Source organism: Ranitomeya variabilis, chromosome 4 (assembly GCF_051348905.1).
Source record: "Ranitomeya variabilis isolate aRanVar5 chromosome 4, aRanVar5.hap1, whole genome shotgun sequence".
NCBI classification, from domain to species: Eukaryota; Metazoa; Chordata; class Amphibia; order Anura; family Dendrobatidae; genus Ranitomeya; species Ranitomeya variabilis.
In genome coordinates this window covers 761,885,679-761,913,173 of record NC_135235.1, presented here as the reverse complement: position 1 = coordinate 761,913,173, position 27,495 = coordinate 761,885,679, and the positions used below count along the sequence as shown (strand labels likewise).

Below are 27,495 nucleotides of genomic sequence, written 5' to 3'. Positions count from 1 at the left end.
CCGCCGAAAGTGGGGTGCTGCTGGCTTGGAGTAAGTAGCCCTGGAAGCTCTGATGAATGGATGTTATACTTCCTGGTGAGCCAGTGGAAGGGTGAGAAACTGTTGCCTGTTACATTTTGTGTTTTGCTGGTTGTGTGATATATGCCATTAATTGTTTGGAGATCCCAGAAAGTCTTAATATTGTGATTCCCTCACCCTGTGTTGTATGAGTAGTGTTCCACCCACTGTTGTGGAGGTCGGGCGTTCAGTTGGGATGAGCCATGGCCCATGCTGTCTTTGTAAAGGCGGTCGGGCCAGCGGACGAGAGCACCCACTTACCCCCATGTCTACACAAGAACCACTATGTAAAGTTAAAAAAAGGTTAAGAATGACGTTACAATTACATATAAATAATTTGATGACATAAAACTTTATTAAGTGTAATTTCACACACAAACTTAGCATCTGTTCAACAACCCTTGAATTAAACATAGATTAGTGGGTTAAAACCTTATGGAAACTTCAAGTAAGTTGTGATAGCAAACAGTGAGGTACCGATAAAATGTTTCACATGTGGAGTTAGCATATTTTATATAATTCTTCAAAAATAAATAGAGTTCTGAATTTTTCTGGCAAAATTTGTTAGATTGAGTACGTTTGATTATGTGCGACATAAGAGATTTACGTGAATAACTTCTGAACTACACATAGAGTTGATATTTTTTTGGCAAATATTATTCAGGACATTGATCTCGTCATTTTCAGTGCTAGTGGTCCAGGGTACCTCTTTTCAAATTGAACTTATGTACGATTGAGTGCGTTTGATTATGCGCGACATAAGCGATATATGTGAATAACCCAGGACCACAAGTAGTCAAAATAAACATCTCAAAGTCCTGATCAAAATTTTACCCAAACAATATCCACTCTATGTATAATTCACCATGCATGGAAAATCGAATAGCTAACTAATAACTAATAGCTAACTGCAGACTAACTTGAATTCGGTGTACCCCACTGCCTAGGCGGGCGACCCACCAGCTCCTGGTAAAGTGCCCGAGGCAGCTGGGTGTGGGGCAGAACCTGCTTACAGGGCATAATGGGGGCATCACACTGTGTGGGGCCAAGAAAGGGGCCTGTACTAGGAGAACACTCCGCTCCTCACTTCCTGTCCTCCATAGTTGGCTCGTATGTATCTATTACAGGAAACAGAACAACAACGTTATGGTTCTTATAAAGGGGCAACAACAACCCCAAAAGAGTCTCCTCCGTGCAGAAGGGGTTAATGTCCCCGGCTGCGCTCAGTACTGGGGAATCTCCACATACCTCCACCTGCAGAGCCGCACTCCACAGATATGGCTGCTCTCACCTGTAGCGTCTTCACTGCGGATCACGTGACCCCTGACTCCTCCCCCTGTGACCTCATCACAGGTCCTGTGCGCACAGAGCAGCCATATCTGTGGAGTGCGGCTCTGCAGGTGGAGGTATGTGGAGATTCCCCAGTACTGAGCGCAGCCGGGGACATTAACCCCTTCTGCACGGAGGAGACTCTTTTGGGGGTGTTGTGGCCACTCTCCTGAGCTTACAGTGCAGGCTCCGGGGACGTTGATGAAGATAATGGAGGCGGCGCACAGAGGTCCTGAGTGACGGCTGGAGGTGTTTGTGTCCCCCTGACAAATACACGTATGAGGGGCACATTAGAAGAGATTATTTCAGCGTTTGCAGGGCCCCGGACTATAAGAGCCCCCCTGACAGACTGCAGCATTAGTGCAGCACAAGGCGGCTCTTGTAGATAAAACCCCTGGGGGGGGGTGACAGGTTCCCTTTAAGGGGAATAGTGAATAAAGTCTATTGTTTGTGGCGCCACCTGTGGTGTTCGGTCAGTGGGGACCGACGCCGCTTAAAGGGGTCCCCTGGGGTGATGAGATGGCGGCTAGTCGGTAACACTTCCCGCAGGTGAAGTGGGGTCTCCAGGGCTCCCAAGGTGTATGGCAGAGGTGGTAGATTGCCGGTAAATTAGTGGAAGACACAGTGTTGTAGTGTTGATGGTAGGAGTGCATTCCAGAGTACCAGGTACAGGTGTCCTGTGGTTCGGCCGGCTCGGAGGCAATGGAAGATTCCCTTTCCCAGTTGAGTTCCGTGAGCCTTTCCTCCTTGCGCTGTTGTATGAGGTCCCTGCTGCCTGAAGCTTACAGGCAAAGTCCTCTTTTCCCCTGTCCTAGAACAGGTACTTGCATGGCGGGCAGCTTGAGCAGTTTTACAGGGTCTCTATCATGACCCAGGCTCTTCAGGTGCTTCTCCATCTCAGGCGTTGTGTGGGCCGACCACTTAAAGTTCTCAACCCTCCGGTTCTGTCGTGCGTCCTGGAGAACGACACAACCTCGGGCTCCCGGTACCAGGTTGCTGCACTCTGGTTCTGAGGGTGCCCGGCCGCAGTTCCCCTCTGAGCCCTTTATCTCTCCTCTGCTCCTTTCCTCTGTAGCTCCACCACATTCAACCCCTCGGGTTTTCTGTCTTCCATGTAGCTGCAGCACTTCTCTGGCTGCACGGCTCCGTTGTCTGCACTCAGTTCCAGACTTCCTTCTCCTATCTCTCCCTCCTGGAGATTAACTAGCTCCTCCTCCAGACCAGGATGCCTATAGCTAAGGGAAGCTCCCCTGAATCCGGGTCCTGAGCTTCCCCTTCTTGCCTGGATTTGGAATGTGTTGTGTGTGGGTGCCTTACCTGGTAAAAAGAATTCCCCTTGCCTCCAAGCATGATATCGCCCTCCCCGAAGAGAAGGCAACATCACTGTAACAACCGGTTACCTAGGGTGTTACACTCCCCCCTGTTAACTCCAGTACTCCTGGACTGGGAAAGGAAAACATAAGCATACCGGTTAAAGACAATTTTTGAGACATGCATATCAACAGGTTAACTGGTGAAAAGCTAAGCATCCCTTTATGGGAGGTACGGTTCTTGAACGTTGCATAACAAAACTTTACATAAGCATTTATCTATTTATATAAGTGCACTCAGGTAAAGTGCAAACATTTGGATAGCAAGGTGCATTGGCCAGTCCTGGTCTCTGCTACGCCATGCAGTTCTGCTCCAGGTTTGAAAAGCAATCCAGGTATACTTACAGTCCTGCTCACGCTACCAGCGCGTGGCAGTATTAATAAGGGGCACCTGAACAGGTACCAAACTATTTATAATACTGTCCTCAAGTAGCACTGTCCATCTAAACTGTAAAGAAAAACATTATAACATATTCACACAATTACGTTTACGCAGGTGAATGTCTCTTTATAGTTTCTTCCAGGGCAGGTCCTGGTGTGCACAGCTTCCTGACTGGGGAAGTCTTTTGGTGCAGGTGACTCCATAGAAAACTGTCTGTGAAGCCCGGGTCTGCATCCCACTATCAGTGGCTACACGGGTACGAATCTGCTGTGTTGGGCACCGTTTAACGTGTAGGGCATAGTATCCCCTTTCTCCATGGTGCCGGGTATAGGTCACTTTGTCACCTGGTACAGATCACGGTCAGGGTGTCCCCTTAAGAGGTGTGACTCCACGTCTCTGCGGTTGATAAATAATTCCATATGTCCTCCTTGTTCTCTAATAAACCCCCATCCTTTGTGCAGGTTGAAAGAAACAACAGTTCCTGTTCTGATAGGTCCATTATTGATAGATCTAGCTGTACGGGACTGAGCCTTAGCTAGCAGGTTCCTTTCCTCCATAGCTTCCCATCTAGCTCTACGATGCGTTTCCTCTGTGGCAAGTTTTAAGATCTGCCGTCTGCAGTAATTTTCTGTTTCAGTGATTCTAACATTATTAGCTGCTGATAGGGCCTCTATTAGGAATCCTATCCACGCCATCAATGCATATGCCCTGACAGTTATCAGATACCCTGCTGGCATAGTGTGCTGGCCAAAAGAAGAGATGGAAGCTGCAGATGTGAAGACACGAAAGCTCCAGTCCTCACAATGCATGGAGGCAAGGCCGGCGTCAGCACCCGGCGTACCAGGGCAAGTGCCGGGGCCCTGAACAAATGGGGGGCCCATTCGTGGCCGGGATACCAGGGGGCCTGGGCCGCTCCCCCAGCAGCTTCGGCATTACTTGAGCTCAGCCGTCACTTAAATAAACATGGCCGTGCACTGTGCAGCGATGTCGCGGCCGGGCGGACACACAAGCAAAGTTAAAGGCACAGTGTCTGCCTGACCGCATCATTAGTAGCAGACACAGCTGCAGAGATAAAGGTTGACCAGGTCCAGGCATAGACATTTCAGGTCCAACCTGCTTTTGCTTTGATATTGGTACGTGGCTGACCACCACTGTTGCCGTGCGCGCTGGGTTACGTGCGCCATTCTTTCTGTGTTTCCGTGATTGATAGGCTGCTGTACACACATACAGCAGCCCTGCCCTGCCCTAGGCTTTGTTTAATTATGCACCTGTGTCTCAGCCTGTCTCACCCTTTATCTGTGGTGCTGGCTGGGCAGTGTGGAGGTTGGACCTGAAATGTCTATGCCTGGACCTGGTCAACCTTTATCCTCGCTTGCCCCTCTTGCACCATGGGAGTGATTCAGTAATGCTCCAGGTACAGCTTGCATTTAATGTGGTCTTGCTTTTAACTCGTTTAGGAGGCCTCTCTGGCACAGCGAATATAAAAAACATAGAGTAGGACTGCCCCATTATGAGAATGCCGTGAAGTGGCGGGGTAGCTCAAAGAATTGATCAATTGTTTGCTAAATGTCTCATTTTGAAAATACAGTTAGAAATCAATATGTATTGCGTTTTAACCATAGGCAGCGCTGGCTTCTCCCCTCTTTTGCTTTGGTATTGTGTGTGTGCATGTCTGCGTATTGTGTGTGTGTGTGCATGTCTGAGTACTGTATGTGTGTGTATGTCTGCGTATTGTGTGTGTGCATGTCTGCTTATTGTGTGTGTGTGTGTGTGTGTGTGTGTGTGTATGCATGTCTGCATATTGTGTGTGTGCATATCTGCCTATGTGAAGGATGAGGGGGAAGGCTAGGCCCTATGTAGTATATCTTAATTTCTCCGCCGTATCTGTGCATCATGAATCGTGGTATGTGGGCCCACTGAGACTCTTTTGCCCGGGGCCCACAAAAACCTGGAGCCGACCCTGGATGGAGGTCTCCATTCTAAGTCTAACACACAAAGATTGTATACCAACAGAAAGGAGAGTGTTCGAGGTTTGATAAGCATCCAAGCCACCATCACGGATGAAACAAGGAGTATCCTGGAAAACATCAGAAAAATGGCACCAAAAGATGAGATGCTGAGAGAAAGCCTAAGGCAGCAACAACAACAGATCTGGAAGGAAGAGCAGGAACATGAAGCGCCATGGCAAGACACCCTCTGCATGGATGTAACATCGACAGATAATGGAGGTGGCTGACATGGAGAAATCCTACCAATGGCTGGAGAAAGCCAGAGGCACTAATCATAGCGGCACAAGAGCCACACAAAGTACCAGATCCATAGAAGCAGGAATCTACCACACAAGACAAGACCCAAGGTGCAGACTATGCAAAGAAACCTCAGAAACCGTCCAATACATAGTGGCAGATGCCAAATGAAAGCAGGAACAGCGTATACAGAACGCCACAACCAAATTGGAATTGTATGCAGGAACATCTGCACAGCATATGGGCTAATTCCCTCCTAAGTCCAGGTGGGAGACCCCAGAAAAAGTGGTGGAGAATGAAAGGGCTAAAATCCTGTGGGACTTCATGATCCAGATGGATAAGCAGGTGTTGGCTAACCAACCAGACATTGTGATAGTAGACAAGGATCAGAAGACAGCAATGATAATAGATGTGGCAGTGCCAAGTGACAGCAACATCAGAAAGAAGGAATATGAGAAGCTGGAGAAATACCAGGGCCTCAAAGGAGAGCTGGAGAAGATGTGGAAGGTGAAGGCAACAGTGATTCCAGTGGTGATAGGAGCACTTGGACAGTGACCCCTAAGTTGGAAGAATGGCTACAACAGATCCCAGGAGCAACATCTGAGCTCTCTGTCCAGAAAAGCGCAATGCTGGGAACAACTAAGAACCTGTGCAGAACCCTCAAACTCCCAGGTCTCTGGTAGAGGACTCGAGAATGAGAAAGGACAACAAAAACCACCCCCATTGGGGGTGAGAAGGAAGGTTGCTTTTATAGATGTCAGTGACACAGTGTATATATATTACATAGATAGAAGAAAAGCCGGTAATTCACCAGCCGAAGTAGTGTAAAATCACAGCAGGAGCCGACAGGATAGAAGACATGGATTACATACAGTAAATAGAATAGGTAGATATATAGATGTCAGTGACAAATACAATTAGTACAGTGTGCGCGGCTTACTGTACATGTATTTAATAAAAGATCATTTTTCTGAAAAAAAAATTGCATGGGCTGTGCGAGATCCCCGCTAACAACGTGAGGAAGTCGCACGGTGCAGAGGTGAGTTCACCGGGAGAATTTCACTGCGGTGAATTTAAACTCGCCTCTGCACTGTGCGACTTTCTCATGGTCCTAGCGGGGATCTCACTGAGGTCACCACAGTTCAGCCCAGCTGGGAGCGCAGCCTCAGTGACGTCACCACTAGTCACTGACTCTGCGTACCCAGCAGCTCATTCATCAGTGGTTCTCAGCCTGGACGGTCACATCTTGGCATCTGGCATAGTAACTAACTGTGGTTAATTATAACAAATTATAATGATTATCCTCCATCCCGTAGTCCAGTGCCCATATACGCATCACACATATTCTCCATCCCATAATCCAGTGCCCATATACTATTATTTATTTATATGGCACCATTGATTCCATGGTGCTGTACATGAGAAGTGGTTACGTACAAATTATAGCTATAATTTACAGTAAACTAACAATCACAGACTGGTACAGAGGGTAGAGGACCCTGCCCTTGCGGACTTACATTCTACAGGATGGTGGGGAAGGAGACAGTAGGTTGGGGGGGTTGCAGCAGCTCTGGTGATGGTTAGGTGGTAGCTCCGGTAGTGGTGAGGAGGCAGCAGGGTCAGTGCAGGCAGTAGACTTTCCTGAAGAGTTGGGTTTTCAGGTTCCGCCTGAAGGATCCGAATGTGGTTGATAGTCGGATGTGTTGGGGCACAGAATTTCAGAGGATGGGGGATATTCGGGAGAAGTCTTGGAGGTGGTTGGGTAAGGAGCGAATAAGTGTGGAGGAGAGAAGGAGGTCTTGGGAGGACCAGAGATTATGTGAGGGGAGATTAGTTCAGAGACGTATGGAGGAAACAGGTTATAGATGGCCTTGTAGGTCAGTGTTAGTAATTTGAACTGGATGCGATGAGGGAATGGTCGCCAGTGAAGAGATTTGCAGAGGGGAGAAGCGGAGGAGTAGCGAGGAGAGTGATGAATTAGTCGGGCAGCAGAGTTAAGGATGGACTGGAGAGGTGCAAGGGTGTTAGCAGGTAGGCCACAGAAAAGGATGTTGCAGTCGTCGTAGCGGGAGATCATCACACATCCTCCATCCCATAGCCCAGTGCCCATATACCCATCACACATATCCTCCATCCCATAGTCCAGTGCCCATATACCATCATACAATTCCTCCATCCCATAGTCTCATGCCCATATACCCATCATACATATCCTCCATCCCATTGTCCAGTGCATATATACCCATCACACATATCCTCCATCCCATAGTCCAGTGCCCATATATCATCATACATATACTCCATCCCAGAGTCCAGTGCCCATATACCCATCATACATATCCTCCATTCCTTAGTCCCGTGCCCATATCCCAATCATACATATCCTCCACCCCATAGTCCAGTGCCCATATAGCCATCATACATCCTCCATCCCATAGTCCAGTGCCCATATACCCATCATATATATCCTCCATTCCATAGTCCAGTGCCCATATACCCATCACACATCCTCCATCCCATAGTCCAGTGCCCATATACCCATCACACATCCTCCATCCCATAGCCCAGTGCCCATATACCCATCACACATCCTCCATCCCATAGTCCTGTGCCCATATACCCATCACACATCATCCCATAGTCCAGTGCCCATATACCCATCACACATCCTCCATCCCATAGTCCCGTGCCCATATACCCATCACACATCCTCCATCCCATAGTCCCGTGCCCATATACCCATCACACATTCTCCATCCCATAGCCCAGTGCCCATATACCCATCACACATCCTCCATCCCATAGTCCCGTGCCCATATACCCATCATACAAATCCTCCATCCCATAGTCCTGTGCCCATATACCCATCACACATCCTCCATCCCATAGCCCAGTGCCCATATACCCATCACACATCCTCCATCCCATAGTCCCGTGCCCATATACCCATCACACATCCTCCATCCCATAGTCCCGTGCCCATATACCCATCACACATTCTCCATCCCATAGCCCAGTGCCCATATACCCATCACACATCCTCCATCCCATAGTCCCGTGCCCATATACCCATCATACAAATCCTCCATCCCATAGTCCTGTGCCCATATACCCATCACACATCCTCCATCCCATAGCCCAGTGCCCATATACCCATCACACATCCTCCTTCCCATAGTCCCGAGCTGGGTGGCGCTGAGCAGGGAGTTCCTGGAGATGTGCTGTTATGTAACCTGGCAGTGCGGCTCTGTGTGCGGCCGCTGATGATGCGATTTTCTACGCCGGTAACAATAGAGCGCGGCAGTAATAGAGGAGGGGGATTCATTTCTGTCATGTGCTCTCTGCTCCTTTCTGGGGGGCAGACAATGGCTGGAGCTTATGTTCCCAGGGATGATAGATGTCTCCCACCCGGTCAGTGTCTGCTGAGGTGTTGTGGGAAAACGGTTACTCATAGCAACCAATCACAGCTCAGCTTCTTGTAAACAGCTCTAGTGAAATAAAAGATGCTTAGTGATTGGTTGCTATGTGGAATGGGCGTGGCTTGACACACACACACACACACACACACACACACACACACACACACACACACACACACACACACACACACACACACACACACACACACTCAGATTTATATATATAGATTTTTTTTCTTTGCGTTGGAGGGCCCAATTCCAGCTGTTGCTGTCAGACCTGTGATTTCTGTCTCCTCCACTGTGTACAGGATAATAGAGTATAATAAAGTAGTTATGGACGAGACGTAACTAACATTGTGCAGTGACTCTGCTTTCCATATAGTGATGGATATTTCTTGTTGCTGACACTATGATGTTTTTCACTTTAACCCTTTGTTAACCCCCTCTGATCAGTGCGATCATACAACATACAAGCCTCTGATGGCTCCGGTGATGCCCTGTACTACTGTAGTGCCGTGTATCATCACTGCTGTCAGTGTAATACTAACGGCCCCATACACATGAGATAAGAGTTGGCTGAACGGTCATTTGGCAGACGGCCATCTCTCCCGACTCCCCCATACACACAAATATTCCAGCTTTCCTGGGGTCTGTATGAGAGAGTCGCCTCCAGACTCCTCTAGCGGAGGATTATCTACAGGAAGAACAAGCGGATTATCCTCTGAAATTCAGGATGTCAGATCCTTCTCTGCCCTGACATCATCTGTCGGGAGGCCCCCAAATACATTATATGGTCGCCGAAACCCCCGAAATCAGTGATTTCATGGAACTTCAGTCTAATGTGTATGGGGGCGGTAAAAGGTAACTTATTGGACGCTGCCTCTGGCCTAATAGACCTTCATACATTGCAGCCCAGACACCATTATTAGGCATGTAAGTATCGTAATAACTAGGCCGCCCCATACTATCGAGTACTTGGGGGCGGGGGGCATTCAGCCAAACTCTGTCTGACCTGAGATCTAACGTGATAGATGATTACAGTGCGGGGAAGACGGGAAACCTTCATATAGACGGCCGGTGGGGATGGAGTCAGTGACCGACTCTGGCCACATATGTCTCTAGAGCCGTAGTAGAAGATGAAGATGTCGTCCTCACCATGAAGTAGTTATTTCTCATGTCGCGTGTAATGAATATCTCCTGCAGTATTGATAATGCCGATTCCAGGGTCGGTAAATGAGATGAGAATTAGCGTTATGGAAGATGAGTCTATGAGGAACGTATTCAGCTGCCGACTCCGAGGAAGAAACTGCTTGTTGTCTGTGGCCTAAATATATAGGTTTTATTAGTAGATGTAAAGAAGGAAACTAAATACTGTAAAATAATAAATCTCCTCATATGTTTCCCTTATTATCTCCAGTAATTGTATTATTACACAGGATTCTTATGATGTTACATCGGCTCATCTTCTCATTCAGGTCTCTACAATATCGGATCCTCTCAGTGAAGATCTTCGACAAAAGAGAATTTTCCTGATTTACCCATCACAGATGGATATGGACAGAGACAAGATGGCGGAGAGGATATTACACCTCACCCTAGAGATCCTCTTCCGGCTTACTGGAGAGGTGAGAGATTCTGATGACGTCACATTACATCATCCTTATCTATGGGAATAACAGATGGACAGAACTGGAGAGGTGAGGACTCTGGAAATGTCTGTAGTGAGATTTATTAATGTGTCTCTCCATTACCAGAATTACACAGTGGTGAAGAAGACCTCTAGTGATCGCTGTCAGGACCCTGTGTCTGAGGGATGGGGAAGACCCCTGAGCCCAATCACGGGGCCTCCACCTCACCCCCTCATCCATGAGGACATCAATGACCAGAAGATCCTAGAACTCCTCTACAAGATGATTGAGCTGCTGACTGGAGAGGTGACACTGCTGGGAATGCTGGGACATTATACAGTAACACTATGAAGGGATCGGGGGGATGACGGTATCATTGTATGTGTCAGGTTCCTATACGGTGTCAGGATGTCGCTGTCTATTTCTCCATGGAGGAGTGGGAGTATTTAGAAGGACACAGAGATCTGTACAAGAACGTCATAATGGAGGTTCCCCAGCCCCTCACATCTCCAGGTAATAGACAGGACTAAATACACACAGCCTATAATTATCTGTATGTAAAGAATGAATTCACTCCCTGTATGTGTTTCCTCCAGATCTATCCAGTAAGAGGACAACACCAGAGAGATGTCCCAGTCCTCTTCTTCCACAAGACTGTAACCAAGAAGATCCCAATGCTCCTCAGGATCATCAGGTAGACGGAGAGAAGGTGTCAGGAGATCTCCCCTATGATGTGTAGACGCCGGTGAAGGTCTTGTGCTCAGTCTTGTTTTACCCATCAGTATTATATGTTTTATACTTGTGTGATGAGAACGGTGGAGATGGCAGGATTAGAGCTGATCATAGATGTGACTTCTCCATCTGTCGGTGACTTTTATAATATTTGTTTCAGGGTGAAGATCTGACCCATATTAATACTACAGAGACCTATGTGAGAGATGAGTGGTGTAAAGAGGATATTCCCACATATGGCTACTCAGGTGAGTAGTAACCACTAAATGCAGAGAGGTCACAGATTCTCCTCAGTCACCGGCTGTGGCTGCTTTATCGGTGGTGTAGTCCGGCCGTATTACCATGATCACCATTTTGCCTCTAGACCACAACATTCTCCTCCACCCAAAACTGTTCTAATGACTTTGGGCATTGAAAGCCCTTTTCTATAGAACTTACAACCTGGTAGATCCACCTACCCCCTGGTATTACTGTGAGGGTGATCCCTTAAAGTGAGATCTATATGATTGCTTGTACCTGACCCAATATAGGCCAATGCGCGTTTAAAGATTCACACCGAATACAGAGTGAGGCTGGAGTCACACACAACGTATAAAAATACGGTCTGTTTTTTACGGCCGTAATATGCACAAATGTTCCCCGAACAGTGATCCGTATGTCATCCGTAGGCAAGGTGTGGCTGCATATTTTGTGCATTTAAACCTCCGTATGGCATCCGTACGGCGAGATTTTCTCACCGGCTTGCAAAATGGACATATACTGTATATATGTCAGTGAGACACATATATATATACACATATTCATATTTCATACTGCGCTAAATATCATAAAAGCCGGTAATTCAATTTTCAGCTTTTTTAAGTCCTTACCGAACCTGACAGGATATGAGACATGGTTTACATACAGTGAACCATCTCATATCCATTATATTTTTACATATTCCTTACTAATAATGTTAGTAGTGTGTGTGCAAAATTTGGGAGCTCTAAATGTTAAAGGGTTAAATCACGGACAAAACTGGTGTGGGCTCCCGCGCAATTTTCGCCGTTAGAGTGGGAAAGCCGGTGACTGAGGGCAGATATTAATAGCCTAGGGAGGGACCATGGTTATTGAAGCTGCGCCCCCTGGTAGCATAAACTCATTTTAACTGTAGCGTGAGAAAATATTAAGAAAAATTCACAAGTTACATTTCCTATGAGTTTACGCCACCAGGGGGCGAAGCTTCGGTGACTGCACCGCTAGTCACCGAAGCTCCGTTGCCTTCATTTCATTCATTCCCCAGTCTTTTACAGCTGGGAGCGGCTGCATTAGCAGCGCTCCTGGTTGTAACTGTATTTAACACCTTCAGACGGATTTACTGCGTGGGACATGGCTTTATGTGCTGCTCTGATTGCATATTCATCTGTATTGGCCTATGACAGGTCGCTGATCCCTCACTGACCTGCCCCCATTTTTACATAATGCGTATAATAGTGTTGATATTATTGTTGATAATGCCTATAATATTGTGGCTATTGTGAGGCTTAGAAAAAAAAATTACATTCTTCAAAATGTCACCAGCGGCGCCTGTCCAGTAGCATCTATCTCTTACTTATAGACTGCGCAGGCGCCGCCATCGCCGGTGACATTTTGCTGGATGTAATTTTCTTTCTAAGCCTCACAATAGCCACAATATTATAGGCATTATCACCAATAATATCAATGCTATTATATGCATTATGTAAAAATGGGGGGCAGGACAGTGAGGGATCAGCGACCTGTCATAAGCCAATACAGATGAATATGTAATCAGAGCACCACATAAAGCCCCACCCCAGAGCACCACATAAAGCCCCGCCCCAGAGCACCACATAAAGCCCCGCCCACAGCTCCACCCCAGAGCACGAGAATCTCATTAACTGAAAACTACAAATACAGATTAATCAACAACCACAAGACGGATTTCATCACCAGGTATCGGTGTAATCAGTATAACGGCACCAACCTGACAGTGTCTGTAGTCACTGAGCACAATCCTGCTGACAGGTTCCCTATAAGACATCTCCGCTCTGCACTATTATACACAGTTCTCTATAAATGTGTAATATTTCTTCTTGAAACTCATCTGACAGAAAATATTGGAGCTTCCGATAGTTTAGACTGTGAAGTCACCGAGCCCCGTGCTCTAATTACCCCAGAGAGGTTTCACCACTAGCTCCTCATTTATTACTGATGGAGACTGTTCAGTTTGAGCATTTCAGTAGATGTTATTGTCTATAGTCAGTTCCTGATTACAGTAGTGTCCAGAATCCTCTGATTTATCCTCTTCCCGCAGCCAGTTTTGTGTTCTTAATCAGGCCCCATTTTTACAATCTGACGTGGTCACTTTATGTGGTGATAACTTTGGAATTATTCACAAAGGATAATAGAAAACAAATGGATCTTACAAATTATTTTCCAGCTTCTCACAATACCCTACATACGATTGTACACTACTCTCTGGGCACATGGCCGTGTTCAGAAGGGAAGGAGCGCCATTTAGCTGTTTGAATGCAGATCTAGCTGGAATAGTTTGCAGACACAATGTATTGGGAGCACTGTTCGTGGTCAACTGGCAGCTCAAAAGATCTCCACCATGAACATGCTTGGCACTATCTTCTCTGCTTTCCATATCCCAAGGATTGCCTTGCTCATCGGCCTTTAACACCATTACATGGATCTGGACTTACACTGGGACCCCTAGGCTTGGACCATGGTGTTAACTGCTATTCTGTGGTGTTAGATGGCAAGGAGAATAGTCAGGTAGCTGGGTCAGAACTAGAATACAGAATACAGAATCCGAAGACACAAGAGTAGTCAGTAAATGGGCCACGGTCATAGCAGGAAACAAATACACAAGCTGAGCACAGAGGACTGAACCAGAGGAGAACAACGCTGTTTCTGGCAGATTCCGGCCATGTGCTTTGAGCTTTAGTAGGGTGTGGTACTTTTCAATTGGCTGAAGTAGGGAGCAGATTACTCCAGCTGGACAGCAGGAACAGATCCCAGATGAGATTGGATGAAGTCATATAAAAATATAGTGCACGTCACTCTGGAACTAGGGGGGTGTTCGGAGAGGGATACCACTCCCTTATCATGCACAAATCAAAAAATCCGGCACTCAAAAATGTCTGCAATTTAGATTTATTTTAATGCAATCCCAAATTCATAACGTTTCGGTGTGTTACTTAGACCTTCCTCAGACGGATTGCTGAAAGGTGAAAAGCATCAACTGTAAACAGCGCGTGGCAGAGGATAAGCTCCTATATGGTAACAGCTTATCCTCTACCACGCGCTGTTTACAGTTGATGCTTTTCAACTTTCAGCAGTCTGTCTGAGGAAGGTCTAAGTAACAGACCTAAACGTTATGAATTTGGGATTGCATTGAAATAAATCTAAATTGCAGACATTTTTGAGTGCCAAATGAGATTGGATGCACCATATGCAGAAACCCTAATATGACTAAATGACACAAAACTAGAATAGTCGAAATTCTCATAAAGTGATTCCATTTAATAAATTAATTCACTGAGGGTTATAATCTGTACTGTGATGCAGCGGCAGGTCCATACACAGTGAAATGGTATTGACCCAGGCAAGTTCAAACAAAAAGTATTCTTTATTGTGTTACTTCACACAGTCTATTAGCAATATTATTATTATTATTTATTTATATAGCACCATTAATTCCATGGTGCTGTACATGAGAAAGGGGTTACATACAGAGTTATAAATATCGTTTACAGTAAACAAGTTTACAGTGACAGACTGGTACAGAGGGGAGAGGACCCTGTCCTTGCGGACTTACATTCTATGTGATAGTGAGGAAGAGACAGAAGGTAGGGGCGAGGTGGCGGCTCTGGCGATGGCGAGGCGGCAGAATGGTTATTGCAGGCTGTAGGCTTTCTTGAAGAGATGAGTTTTCAGGTTCCGTCTGAAGGAGCCGAGGGTGGTGGATAGTCGGACGTCTTGAGGCATGGAATTCCAGAGGATGGGGGATATTCGGGAGAAATCTTGGAGGCGGTTATGTGAGGAACGAATAAGTATGGAGGAGAGTAGGAGGTCTTGGGAGGATCGGAGATTATGTGAGGGAAGATAGTGGGAGATTAGTTCAGAGATATAGGGAGGGGACAGGTTGTGGATGGCTTTGTAGATCAGTGTCAGTAGTTTGAACTGGATTCATTGGGGAATTGGGAGCCAGTGGAGGGATTTGCAGAGGGGAGAAGCAGAGGAGTAGCGAGGAGAGAGGTGGATTAGCCGGGCAGCAGAGTTGAGGACAGATTGGAGTGGTGCAAGAGAGTTAGCGGGGAGGCCACAGAGGAGGGTGTTGCAGTAGTCGAGGCGGGAGATGATGAGGGCATGCACAAGAGTTTTGGTAGATTGTGGGCTGAAAAAGGAACGGATTCTGGCAATATTTTTGAGTTGGAGGCGACCAGGAGGTGGCAAGAGTTTGGATGTGCGGTTTGAAGGACAGGGCAGAGTCGAGAGTTACCCCGAGGCAGTGAATTTCAGGTGCGGGAGAGAGCGTGATGCCGTTTACCATAATAGATAGGTCAGGTAGGGGGGATACGTTAGATGGGGGAAAGATGATGAGTTCGGTTTTGTCTACATTGAGTTTTAGGAAGCTAGAGGTGAAGAAGGAGGATATGGCTGACAGAAACTCCGGGATTCTGGACAGCAGAGAGGTGATATCTGGGCCAGAGAGGTAGATCTGAGTGTCGTCCGCATACAGGTGGTACTGGAAGCCATGGGACTTTATGAGTTGTCCTAGGCAAAGAGTATAGATGGAAAAAAGTAGGGGTCCTAGGACAGAGCCTTGAGGGACTCCCAACAGAGAGAGGGCAGGATGAGGAGATGGTGTGGGAGTGGGAAACGCTAAATGTGCGGTCGGAAAGGTATGAGGCAATCCAGGACAGGGCAAGGTCTTTGATGCCAAGGGAAGAAAGAATCTGTAGCAGTAGGCAGTGATCGACTGTGTCGAAAGCAGAGGACAGGTCAAGAAGGAGGAGGATGGAGAACTGTCTGTTAGCTTTGTCTGTGAGTAAGTCATTAGTAATTTTTTTCAGGGCAATACACATTAAACGGCTTCTTCATCCAGGCCAAAGGAAAATGTACAGTACACAGATTCTTCACACAATCCATTAGAAATACACAGTAACCGGCTTTGCTTTGCAGTCCCTACACAGGCCAGACTTCCCTTTGTCCAGTTTCCCTGGGGCAACCGCCCACTGATTCCATGTCTATTTACTCACGCCGTGCATCTCACGCAATCCTCCGGATTGCAGCCTGGCAACACAAGACAGCCCGGGACACAGGGTGTCCGTTTCTTTTGCCCGTGTGTTGCTCCACACACAACGAGCTCTGCAGACAACTTCTCTGTCTGCTTCCAAACCAACACTGACACACCTCCCCCTCTACTACAGGGTTTTTAATCAGTCCATGCTTCACTATTCTAATTACAGCCACACCTGTGTCTGCAGTATGCCCTCATGGCCTCACTATGCCTCCATGCACATTCTGGAGAGCACAAACAGCACCCCCTAGCTGTAACAGGGGTTACTGCCTCACAGTACATATGTGGTCAAAATTGTTGGTACCCCTCATTTAATGATTTAAAAACTAACTGGTCACAGAAATAAATTGAATCTGACAAAAGTAATAAGAAATAAAAGATCTATGAAAATAAACAAATTAAAATCAGACATGGCTTTTCAGCCATGCTTCCACAGAATTTTTCAAAAAATAAATCTCATGATATAGGCCTGGACAGAAATGATGGTACCCCTGAAAATAATGTGACAAAAGGGACATGTTATAATGAGGTGTGTCCACTAACTAGCATCACAGGGATCTACAATCTTGGAATCAGTGAGTGGCCTGTATATAGGGCTATGGATAATCACTGTGCTGTTTGGTGACATGGTGTGTATCACACTCAACATAGACCAGAGGAAGCGAAGGAAAGAGTTGTCTCAGGAGATGAGAAAGAAAATTATATACAAACATGTTAAAGGTAAAAGTTATAAGACCATCTCCAAGCAGCTTGATGTTCCTGTGACTACAGTTGCACATATTATTCAGAATGTAAGATCCATGGGACTGTAGCCAACCTCCCTGGACGTGGCCGCAGGAGAAAAATTGATGGCTAATAGACAGATAATACAAATGGTAACAAAAGAGCCCAGAAAAACTTCTAAACAGATTTAACGTGAACTTCAAGCTCAAGGAACATCAGTGTCAGATCGCACCATCCGTCATTGTATGAGCCAAAGTGGACTTCATGGGAGTCAACCAAGGAGGATACCATTCTTGAAAAAAAAAAAATCATAAAATAGCCAGAATGAAATTTGCCAAGCTACATGTTGACAAGCCACAAAGCTTCTGGGAAAATGTCCTATGGACAGATGAGACAAAAATTGAGCTTTTTGGCAAGGCACATCAGCTCTGTGTTCAGACGGAAAAATGAAGCATATCAAGAAAAGAACACTGTCCCTACTGTGAAACATGGAGGATGCTCTGTTATGTTCTGGGGCTGCTTTACTGCATCTGGCACAGGGCGTCTAGAATCTGTGCAGGGTACAATGCAAGGGATTCTAGAGAAAAATGTGCTGCCTAGTGTCAGAAAGCTTGGGCGTAGTCGCAGGTTAACGGGTCTTGCAACAGGATAATGACCCAAAACACACTGCTAAAAGCACCCAAGAATGGCTAAGAGGAAAACATTGGACTATTCTGAAGTGGCCTTCTATGAGCCCTTACCTACATCCTAGTGAGTATCTTTGAAAAGAGCTGAAACATGCCGTCTGGAAAATGTAACCTTCAGACACGAGACAACTGGGGTAGTTTGCTCCTCAGGAGTGGGCCAAAATACCTGTCGAGAGGTGCAGAAGTCTCATTGATAGTTACAGGAATTGTTTAATCGCAGTGATTCTCTCAAAAGGTTGTGCAGCAAAATATTAAGTTAAGGGTGCCATCATTTCTGTCCAGGCCTATTTCACGAGTTTTATTTTTTTTAAATTCTGTGGAAGCTTGGTTGAAAAGCAATGTCTGACTTTCATTTGTTCATTTTCATAGATTATTTATTTATTAATACTTTTGTCAGATTCAAGTTATTTCTGCCACCGTTGTGGATTTTTCTGTCATTAAACGAGGGGTACCAACAATTCAGACCACGTGTGTAGGAGGAATGAATATTTTGACTCCACAGCCACTTTCCAGAAATTAACACGCAGTGGATGTTGGAGAGTGAAAATTACACATTTGCCATTTTATTACCCAGCACATAGTGCCCAGATTGTGCTCCAGGAGTCACACACCGCAAATTAAGTGGATTCTTCTCACTATATAATATTGCTAAATACGGGGATCCTAAATGTTGTTTGAGCACACTGCAAGACTCAGAAGTGAGAGCGGATTTTGCTGGATTGGTTTATATAAACTCTGTTACTTTTCAACAACCTTTGAACCACTAGTGGTGTGGGAACCTCTGTTTTTCCATTGACAGATGATAGACCTGAGTGGGGACTTGTTTTTTGTGAGATGAGAATTAATATTATTTTTGCCTACATAACATTGATTGGTTTCTTTTTATTCGATATTTGGGAGGCAGAATGAACAAGCAGTTGAACACCACGCACTACTGGCTCATCCAGCAAGGTTTTCTATTAGACTGTGAACAGTCATTGTCTTGTTAAATAACACCATGTAACACAATTTTTGTTCCTGGCTTCCAAGTGTAATATTTCAACTGCTTATGAAAAACGACTACATTCAGCACAAACTTTGATTTTATGACCACAGCCCAGAAAAATGTCAAAACTTGCATGGTAAATAGACAAAGACAGTCAAAAAACTCTCAAAGGTTCAGAAATGAGTGGAAGTTCTAGATATGCGAGTTTACTGCAAATCGCTTTTTCGAAGAAGCCCTCAAATGTAGTCCCCCATCATGTTTTTGTTATACTGTCCTTGGTAACAACATTGAAGGTCCAATATATCTTGATGAAAGCGCCCGCCTTGCTCCTCTGAGTTCTCATGTTCTCCTTGAACTTGTCAAGATGAGCGTCAAGGATATGGATTTTGAGAGACATTCTGCATTCCATTATGGCGTAATTCTTTAGAAGAGTCTGAATCAACTGCACATAGTTTTCAGCCTTGTGATAACCCAGGAAGCCATGAACCACTGCAACGACACTGTTCCAAGCTGTTTTCTCTGTCCTGTTCAGCAGCTTGGCAAACTAGTCATATTCTATGATCTTCTTGATTTGCGGTCCGACGAAGATAGCAGCCTTGACCTTTGCCTCTGACCGCTTTCGAAAGAGACCTTGGAGGTACTTGAAGCTGCTGACTCCTTGTCAAGAGCTGTAACAAATTGCTTGATGAGGCCTAACTTGATGTGCAGTGGTAGCATCAGCACCTTCAGAGGTTCTATCAGCGGCTCCCACTTGATGTTGTTTTTCCCCACAGAGAACTCGGTCCGCTGTGGCCAGTCCTTTCTGTGATAGTGTGCCTTAGTGTCACGGCTGTCCCAGAGGCAAAGGAAATTTTGTGAAATCGCCTTGAAGGCCCATCTGGAATGCCACCATTTTAAAGTCTCCGATGACCTCCCATCCATAGTCCTCATACTTCAAGGCACTAAGCAACATCTTGATACTGGTGTAGTCCTCCTTGAGATACAAAGAGTGAGCCATAGGCGGAGACACTCGGGTTATAAGTGATACCTATAGCCTCAAAAAGACCGGCCACATTGTTGCAGAAGCACAACCCATCTTCTCAACAGAAGAAGTTGGAAAATGTTTGGTGATGCTTTCTTTGATCTGTGGCTTGCACACTTTCATCCAACAAGGTCCACTGCTTGAGCCTGGATGTCAGAAGCTCAGCATTGGACTTGGTAAGACGAAGGTCTCTGATTAGATTGTTGACGTCTTTCTGGTTAGGAAAAAATGGCCTTCTCTCCTCAACCGCATCTGTGAAAACATAATCTTGCTCTCCAATATCTTCCTCGCTGTCCGACTTACTATTTTTTTCCTGAAGATGGCTGATCCCTCTTCGGGGAAGATGGAAAAGGTATCTCGGGGCAGTGCGATACTGGGGCAATAGAAGAAGTAATGTCTGGATAAACTATTTGAGGCGCATTCTTGCTTGTGCGACGTTTGGCAGGATCCAAAATGCAGAGGTAGCAGTTGCTTGAGCTGTTGGTCGGTTGCTGCCAAATTCACGGGATAGCAAACTTCACGGCTCTTTTCTTCCCTGTACCAAACTGTAACATAGCAGATATAATTATTATATAAATTTAAAAGCATGAAATTTTACACATTACTTAATACATATTTTACTATAGTGCATTGAAATATGTGAAAATGTTGTTAATTGCAACTCCTTAAACTGTACTAGACCTAAATCATTGAAATTCTACAAAATAAAGCACTGCCATCTAAACGAGTAGCAATTGTTCACCTTACCTTCAAGAGATTTCTTGCAATATTCGCATGTGAAATGAGGTGCCCAGGACTTGTTTTGATCCCCGACAGGCATGCCGAAATATGCCTTGTAGGCCTCGCACATCTTACGACATGCTTTCATGGAATACTTTCTCGCTCTTGTCTTTATAAATTGTCCACACACATAGCAAAATGCATCTGCTTGGCGCAAACAACCTCTTGATGCCATCTAAAAAAATAATTGCTCTTTACGATTCCTTTTTCTGTTACTCAGCAATAACAAACCGAAATGTTGGTTCGAGTCATCTGTGCTTTTATACTTGCATGACTACTATTGAACAGTCCTAGAATATTCTTGAAAGTTCTAAAAGTTTCTAGAATCTTCTAGATAATTCTGGAAAGCTCTGCACAATTCTAGCAGTTCAAGAATATTCAAGAAGACTACTCCGTATTGAATAAGAATCGAGTTTTTCCTATCGCCACGACAGCACCCCTACGAGAGAGGGGATCCGCCCACCTTCCGGACAGGAACCTACAGAATTTAAAGGGGCGGTCCCCATCACCACTCCAGTTTGGGTTCCTGTCCGGACGGCGGGAGCCTGCAGTATGAACTTACCCGGGTCCACCATGCCTCTGTGCGGTGTCTATTAGGAACGGCAGAATCGGGGGCCCGGAAGCAGCATCGGGTGTGTCCTGCATGCAGACCACCTCTCGTCTGGCCATATGGAACGTGCTCCAGGAGTCGGGCAGTGCCGTCCTGGTCCGCAGATCTAGCGTGCGGTCTGCGTATCACCGGCGCTGGTGAACCCGGAAGAGGTTGTTACACTTCTGGGGGAGGAGTATGGCTGCAACTATGAAAGGGCGGCGCCTATGGAATGTATTGTGCGGCAAGATGTCCTCGTTAGGGGGCACAGAGCACCCTCAGGAAGAGGTGCGGGAGCAGCGCAGCAAGAGCGGTAGTGGCCGCTCATGCAGCAGCAGCAGCAGAGTGGTACGGGGGCAGGGGAGCGCCCCAGCGTCACAGAGAGATCTTTCTCCTCCAAAACCGGTATTCACGAATTCAGCCTTATGGTGAGTGTTAACAATACACCTGATGCTGATATGGTCCGTTATTTTGTGCTTTGTTTTAGGGTAAAAAGACAACTAAATCTAAGCATAAGCAATGTGCTTTATGCACGACTCCAATGCCTGACAATTATACTAAAAGGCTTTGCCAGGCTTGCATCTGTCAGACTTTAGAGGAAGAAGCTCCACTTCGTTCATCAGACCTCAGAGCAGTCATCAGGGAGGAAATAAGTTATTCCCTTAAGGGCAGCCGCCATGAGAGATCGGTCAGGGACGTATCTCCTGGATCTAGCCCATCTATACAGGAGGGTGAATGTTCTCGCCCCTCATCACCATCCTCCTCGGATGAAGAGGGAAGGCCATGTTTTTCAGTGGAAAATATGGATATGTTAGTCAAAGGAGTCCGTGCAACCATGGGTGTGGCAGACAACAGGGAACCAAGATCTGCGCAAGACATAATGTTTGCAGGCTTGTGCCAGAAGAGTCGTAAGTCATTCCCGGTAGTAGATACAGTTAAAGAACTCATTAAACGGGAATGGGATAAACAGGACAAAGGTTTTTTGCCGTCATCTGCAAAGAGAAGGTATCCCTTTGACGATAATGACTTGGCGGAATGGTCGAAAGTCCCTAAGGTGGACGCAGCTGTGGCCTCTACATCTAAGGCAGGTACCTTGCCTCTGGAGGATGTAGGTCTTCTGAAAGATCCGTCCGATAGGAAGGCGGATATGTTTTTGAAGAAGGTCTGGGAAGCATCGTCTGGAGCATTTAAGCCTGCAATCTCTAGTACTTGCACGGCTAGATTTGTCATGGTTTGGATAACCCAGCTAGAGGAACAGCTGAAATCCAAAGTACCTAGAGACAAAATACTGAACTCCCTATCCCAAATATGTGAGGGGGTGGCATATTTGGCGGATGCATCAGTGGATTCCCTGAAACTTGCAGCCAGATCATCAGGTCTCTCAAATGCCGCCCGCCGAGCATTATGGCTTAAGACTTGGAAGGGGGATGCCCAGGCAAGAGCTAAACTTTGTACTATTCCGTGTAGGGGTGAGTACCTGTTTGGCCCAGTATTGGATGACATCCTGGCTAAAGCTGAGGATAGGAAGAAAGGTTTTCCTAAAGCTTTCAATCCTACCTTTAGGAATACCTTCAAGAGACGCTTCCCATACCGAAGACCTTACCAAAACCGAGACTGGGAATCGACGGATCCGAGGAAGAGAGGTTCGGACCTTAATACAGCATCATCTTCCTCAAGACGTAGAAGAAATTACCATTAATACAGGTCTTCCAGTAGGGGGCAGGTTAAGACACTTCTATACACAGTGGACCAGAATAACTTCCAGCAATTGGGCTCTTGGTATAGTTAAATCGGGATTCAAATTAGAATTCCAGGAGATACCTTCTGATTTTTATATTTTGACTGCCCCTGATTCCTTAGACCAACAGAAGGCCCTGGAAAATGAGGTTCAGATGTTAAGAAAAAAGGAAGTTATAGTAGAGGTTCCAAAAGATCAGCAGGGGAAAGGGTTCTATTCCCCTTTATTTTTGATCTCCAAACCAGATGGATCCTTTCGAACCATCATAAATTTAAGGAGATTGAACAAGTATCTACAATACCATGCCTTTAAAATGGAATCAATTAAAACGGCGACTAAACTTCTTTTTCCCAGATGCTATATGACAGTCCTGGATTTAAAGGATGCGTATTACCATCTGCCCATTCACAAGGATCATCAACAATACCTCAGAATGGCGGTGCGCTTAAACAACCAGGTCAGACACTTTGTTTACTGTGATGCCATTTGGTCTATCTATGGCACTAAGGGTGTTTACTAAGATTGTGGCGGAAGTGATGGCCCATGTCAGAGAACAAGATACATTAATCATACCCTACTTGGATGACTTCCTTGTAGTGGGAAATTTGTTTCTTCAATGTAAAAAACACCTAAATCATGTGATATCTTCCTTACAGGACTTAGGCTGGCTAGTCAATCTGGAAAAATCAAGATTAAAACCATCAACGACTCAAACTTTCCTGGGTATTCTGCTAAATTCGGAAAATCAAATGTTTTCTTCTGGAAGAAAAGAAACAGAGGATTGTGCACAAAGTCAGTGCTGTGACAAAAAAAACAGATCTGACTTTGAGAGACGCGATGTCCCTTTTGGGATCCTTAACATCTTGCATACGTCCAGTGGGCACAATTCCACACTCGAGCATTGCGGGCCCAAGTCTTGGATGCAGAAAGGAGTCTTCAAGGTCAGTTAGGCGGAAGACTCAGACTTTCCACCAACACTCTGGACAGTCTGAAATGGTGGCTAAATACCAAACAGTTGGAAAAAGGGGTGCACTGGAGTATAGTATCAGAAAACACGGTCACAACCGAATCCAGTCCGATAGTTTGGGGAGCTCATATAGGAGATGTTTGGACTCAAGGGCAATGGTCTCTCTTAGAGGCCCAAGAGTCCTCGAATTGGAAGGAGCTTACGGCTGTAAAAAAGGCTCTACTCAGGTGGCTCCCATCTCTGCGGGATTCACATGTAAGAATCCAGTCAGACAACACAACAGTAGTAGCATATCTCAACCATCAAGGAGGGACAAGATCAAGGTCTCTAATGAACACCACCACAGACATACTCGACATAGCTGAAGCTCACTTTTGCTCTCTTTCAGCCGTGCACATTCGAGGAGAGCTCAACACAGAGGCAGACTACCTCAGCCGTCATTCTCTTCGTCAGGGAGAATGGGTTCTAAATCGACGGGTGTTCAAACAGATAATAGACCTATGGGGATTGCCCGATATAGACCTATTTGCAACGAGAGAGAACAGACAGACCAGGAAGTTTGCTTCTCTTCGGGTAGCGGACAAACCCTGTGTAATAGACTCCCTTCAGATTCACTGGGATTTCCCTCTGGCATATGCATTTCCCCCAATGTGTCTGATCCCTATAGTCCTCAGAAAGATCAGGGAGGAGAGGGCGAGAGTGATCATGATTGCCCCCTTCTGGCACAGGGCGGCATGGTTCTCTCTACTCAGGGCAATGTCTGTGACCGACCCCTGGGTATTGCCGGCCAGTCCGGAACTTCTTTCTCAGGGTCCATTCCGTTACCCCAATGTGGAATCCCTGCATCTGACGGCGTGGAATTTGAGAGGGAGTTATTGAGGAGGAAAGGGTTTTCAGAAGCTTTGATATCTACCCTTTTAAATAGCCGAAAAGAAGTTACCACTAAGATCTACTGTAAAACCTGGAAAAAGTTCCTTGCCTTCTACCAACATCCCTTTTCGGGCAGGGTTCCAATTCCGGCTATTCTAGAATTTTTACAGAAGGGCCGAGAATTGGGTTTAGCGGTAAATACTCTGAGTCCAGGTATCGGCCTTGGGGGCATTATATAACAGCGATGTGGCGGGAAACAGATGGGTATCTAGATTCATTAAGGCCACCGAACGTAGTAACCCGGTTTATGTTCCTAAACTACCACCATGGGATTTAAATTTAGTGTTGGATGCTTTAACAGAACCCCCATTTGAGCCGTTAGTCTGTCTCCATTAAAAATTTAACTTTAAAAACAGCCCTACTGATAGCACTGGCTTCCGCTAGGAGAGTGAGTGATTTGCAAGCATTGTCGATAGACCCCCCTTATTTAACGGTCTTTCAGGATAGAATAGTGTTGAAGCCAGATCCAGCATATCTACCAAATGTAGCCTCCAAATTTCATAGAAGTCAGGAAATTTTCTTACCATCATTCTGTGACAATCCAGTCTCAGCGAAAGAGCAGAAATGTCATATGCTAGATGTTAGAAGAACATTATTAGAGTACTTGCACAAAACAGAACCATGGAGGCAGAGTAGGGCTCTGTTTGTTTCATTCTAGAACCCAAGGAAGGGGGCGAGTGTAACAAAAGCATCTATCGCCAGATGGATAAGAGATGCGATACATTTGGCTTATACGTCCAAGGGCCAAGCTCCACCAGACGGCATCAGAGCCCACTCTACTCGAGCCATGGCCTCATCCTGGGCGGAAAGAGCGGACGTCTCCATAGATGTAATATGTAAGGCGGCAACGTGGTCATCCCATTCCACCTTTTATAGACATTACCGTCTTGATCTATCATCTGAGGCCAACATAGAGTTTGGCCGTACAGTACTTAGTACTGTAGTCCCTCCCAGGTGATTAGTCTTTGAATGTCTCTCGTAGGGGTGCTGTCGTGGACTCTGTAAAATCCTATTACCGGTAAGTAAAAACCGTTTTTTACTGAAAACAGAAAAATTTCAAAATTTCATTATCTTGATCACAGAAGCAAAGTTTTGCTGGAACTACAACTATTTTCTATTTGTTTTATGGTTAAGAAAACAGTCTACCCAGGAAAAAACATAATTGTTACATAGTGTAATTAAAGCTTGTTTTACATAGCTTGACATTTTTATGGACAGTTTAAGTAGAAATGTTCAAAAATATAAAACTCAAGGATATTTTATTAACAAATAATTGTTTATTATCTTAGCAGATAACTGTGCCAGGAGATCAGAGGGACAGCTGACATCATCAATTTTAATATCTGATGATCTTGAGATCCCACAAGATACAACTGAAGTGAATGCCATTACTCCAGATATATCATCATCCATTCACGGCAAAGATCTGTTGTCTGATCCTATGAAACAGGTCCCATCTTTTGATTCATTACTGTCTACTAAGGAAAATCAAAGTCACAAAAGAGGCATTAAAAAACAAACTGCTCCTAAAGCAAAGAAGTCCTTTTCATGTTCAGAATCTGGGAAATGTTTTAACAAGAAATCAAATTTTGTTATACACCAAAGAACTCACACAGGGGAGAAGCCTTTTTCCTGTTCAGAATGTGGGAAATGTTTTATTCTCAAAGTGAATCTTGTTAGACACCAAAGCATCCACATAGGGGAGAAGCCTTTTTCCTGTTCAGAATGTGGGAAATGTTTTACCCAAAAATCAGAATTGGTTAGTCACCAGAGAACTCACACAGTAGAGAAGCCTTTTTCCTGTTCAGAATGTGGGAAATATTTTAAATGGAAAACAAACCTTTATCAACATCAGAGAACTCACACAGGAGAGAAGCCATTTTCCTGTTCAGAATGTGGGAAATGTTTTACCCACAAATCAACTTTGGTTAGTCACCAGAGAACTCACACAGTAGAGAAGCCTTTTTCCTGTTCAGAATGTGGGAAATGTTTTAACCAGAAAAGGAATCTTGTTAGTCACCAGAGAACTCACACAGTAGAGAAGCCTTTTTCCTGTTCAGAATGTGGGAAATGTTTTAACCAGAAAAGGAATCTTGTTATACACCATAGAACTCACACCGTAGAGAAGCCTTTTTCCTGTTCAGAATGTGGGAAATGTTTTAACCAGAAAAGGAATCTTGTTAGTCACCAGAGAACTCACACAGGGGAGAAGCCTTTTTCATGTTCAGAATGTGGGAAATGTTTTAAACGTAAAGAGCTTCTTGTTAGACATCAGAGCAGTCACACAGGGGAGAAGCCTTTTACATTTTCATAATGTGGTGAAATATTTTACTTGGAAATCTACTGTTAATAAACATCAGAGACGTCACATGGGGAGAAGCCTTTTTTATGTTCATAATGTTGGAATAGTTTTAACCACAATTGAATCTTCTGAAATGAGTTGTCTCTGGTCATTCCTCATGTTTGCTGACAAAAGGATAAAAGTAAGCTTTATTAATTCCAAATGTAAAACTATATTCATAATTCACCCCCTGAAGGTTAGTCAGTAGGTGACTAATAGAAAAAACATGTACGCCACAGTTCAGTATATAGGATGAGGTGA

At 45.3% G+C, this 27,495-nt stretch overlaps 1 protein-coding gene across 1 annotated transcript; it reads left to right on the top strand.

Annotated features, from left to right (window-relative positions):
• Positions 1–1,334: 1,334 nt before the first annotated feature.
• LOC143768284 (uncharacterized) lies at positions 1,335–27,261 on the top strand. Its single transcript, XM_077256977.1, has 7 exons — positions 1,335–1,463; positions 10,279–10,428; positions 10,558–10,737; positions 10,821–10,944; positions 11,028–11,125; positions 11,324–11,411; positions 26,186–27,261. Exons 1-7 carry the CDS (start codon positions 1,335–1,337, stop codon positions 27,205–27,207), a joined length of 1,791 nt encoding a protein of 596 aa, XP_077113092.1. The 3' UTR covers positions 27,208–27,261.
• Positions 27,262–27,495: the final 234 nt, after the last annotated feature.

Bases quoted from the DNA above. Each gene is read 5' to 3' on its own strand.
- LOC143768284 (XM_077256977.1), top strand. From the start codon at position 1,335: ATGGCTGCTCTCACCTGTAGCGTCTTCACTGCGGATCACGTGACCCCT. The intron at 10,738-10,820 runs GTGACACTGCTG...TGTATGTGTCAG, and splicing joins TTGAGCTGCTGACTGGAGAG to GTTCCTATACGGTGTCAGGA. The intron at 10,945-11,027 runs GTAATAGACAGG...TGTTTCCTCCAG, and splicing joins CCAGCCCCTCACATCTCCAG to ATCTATCCAGTAAGAGGACA.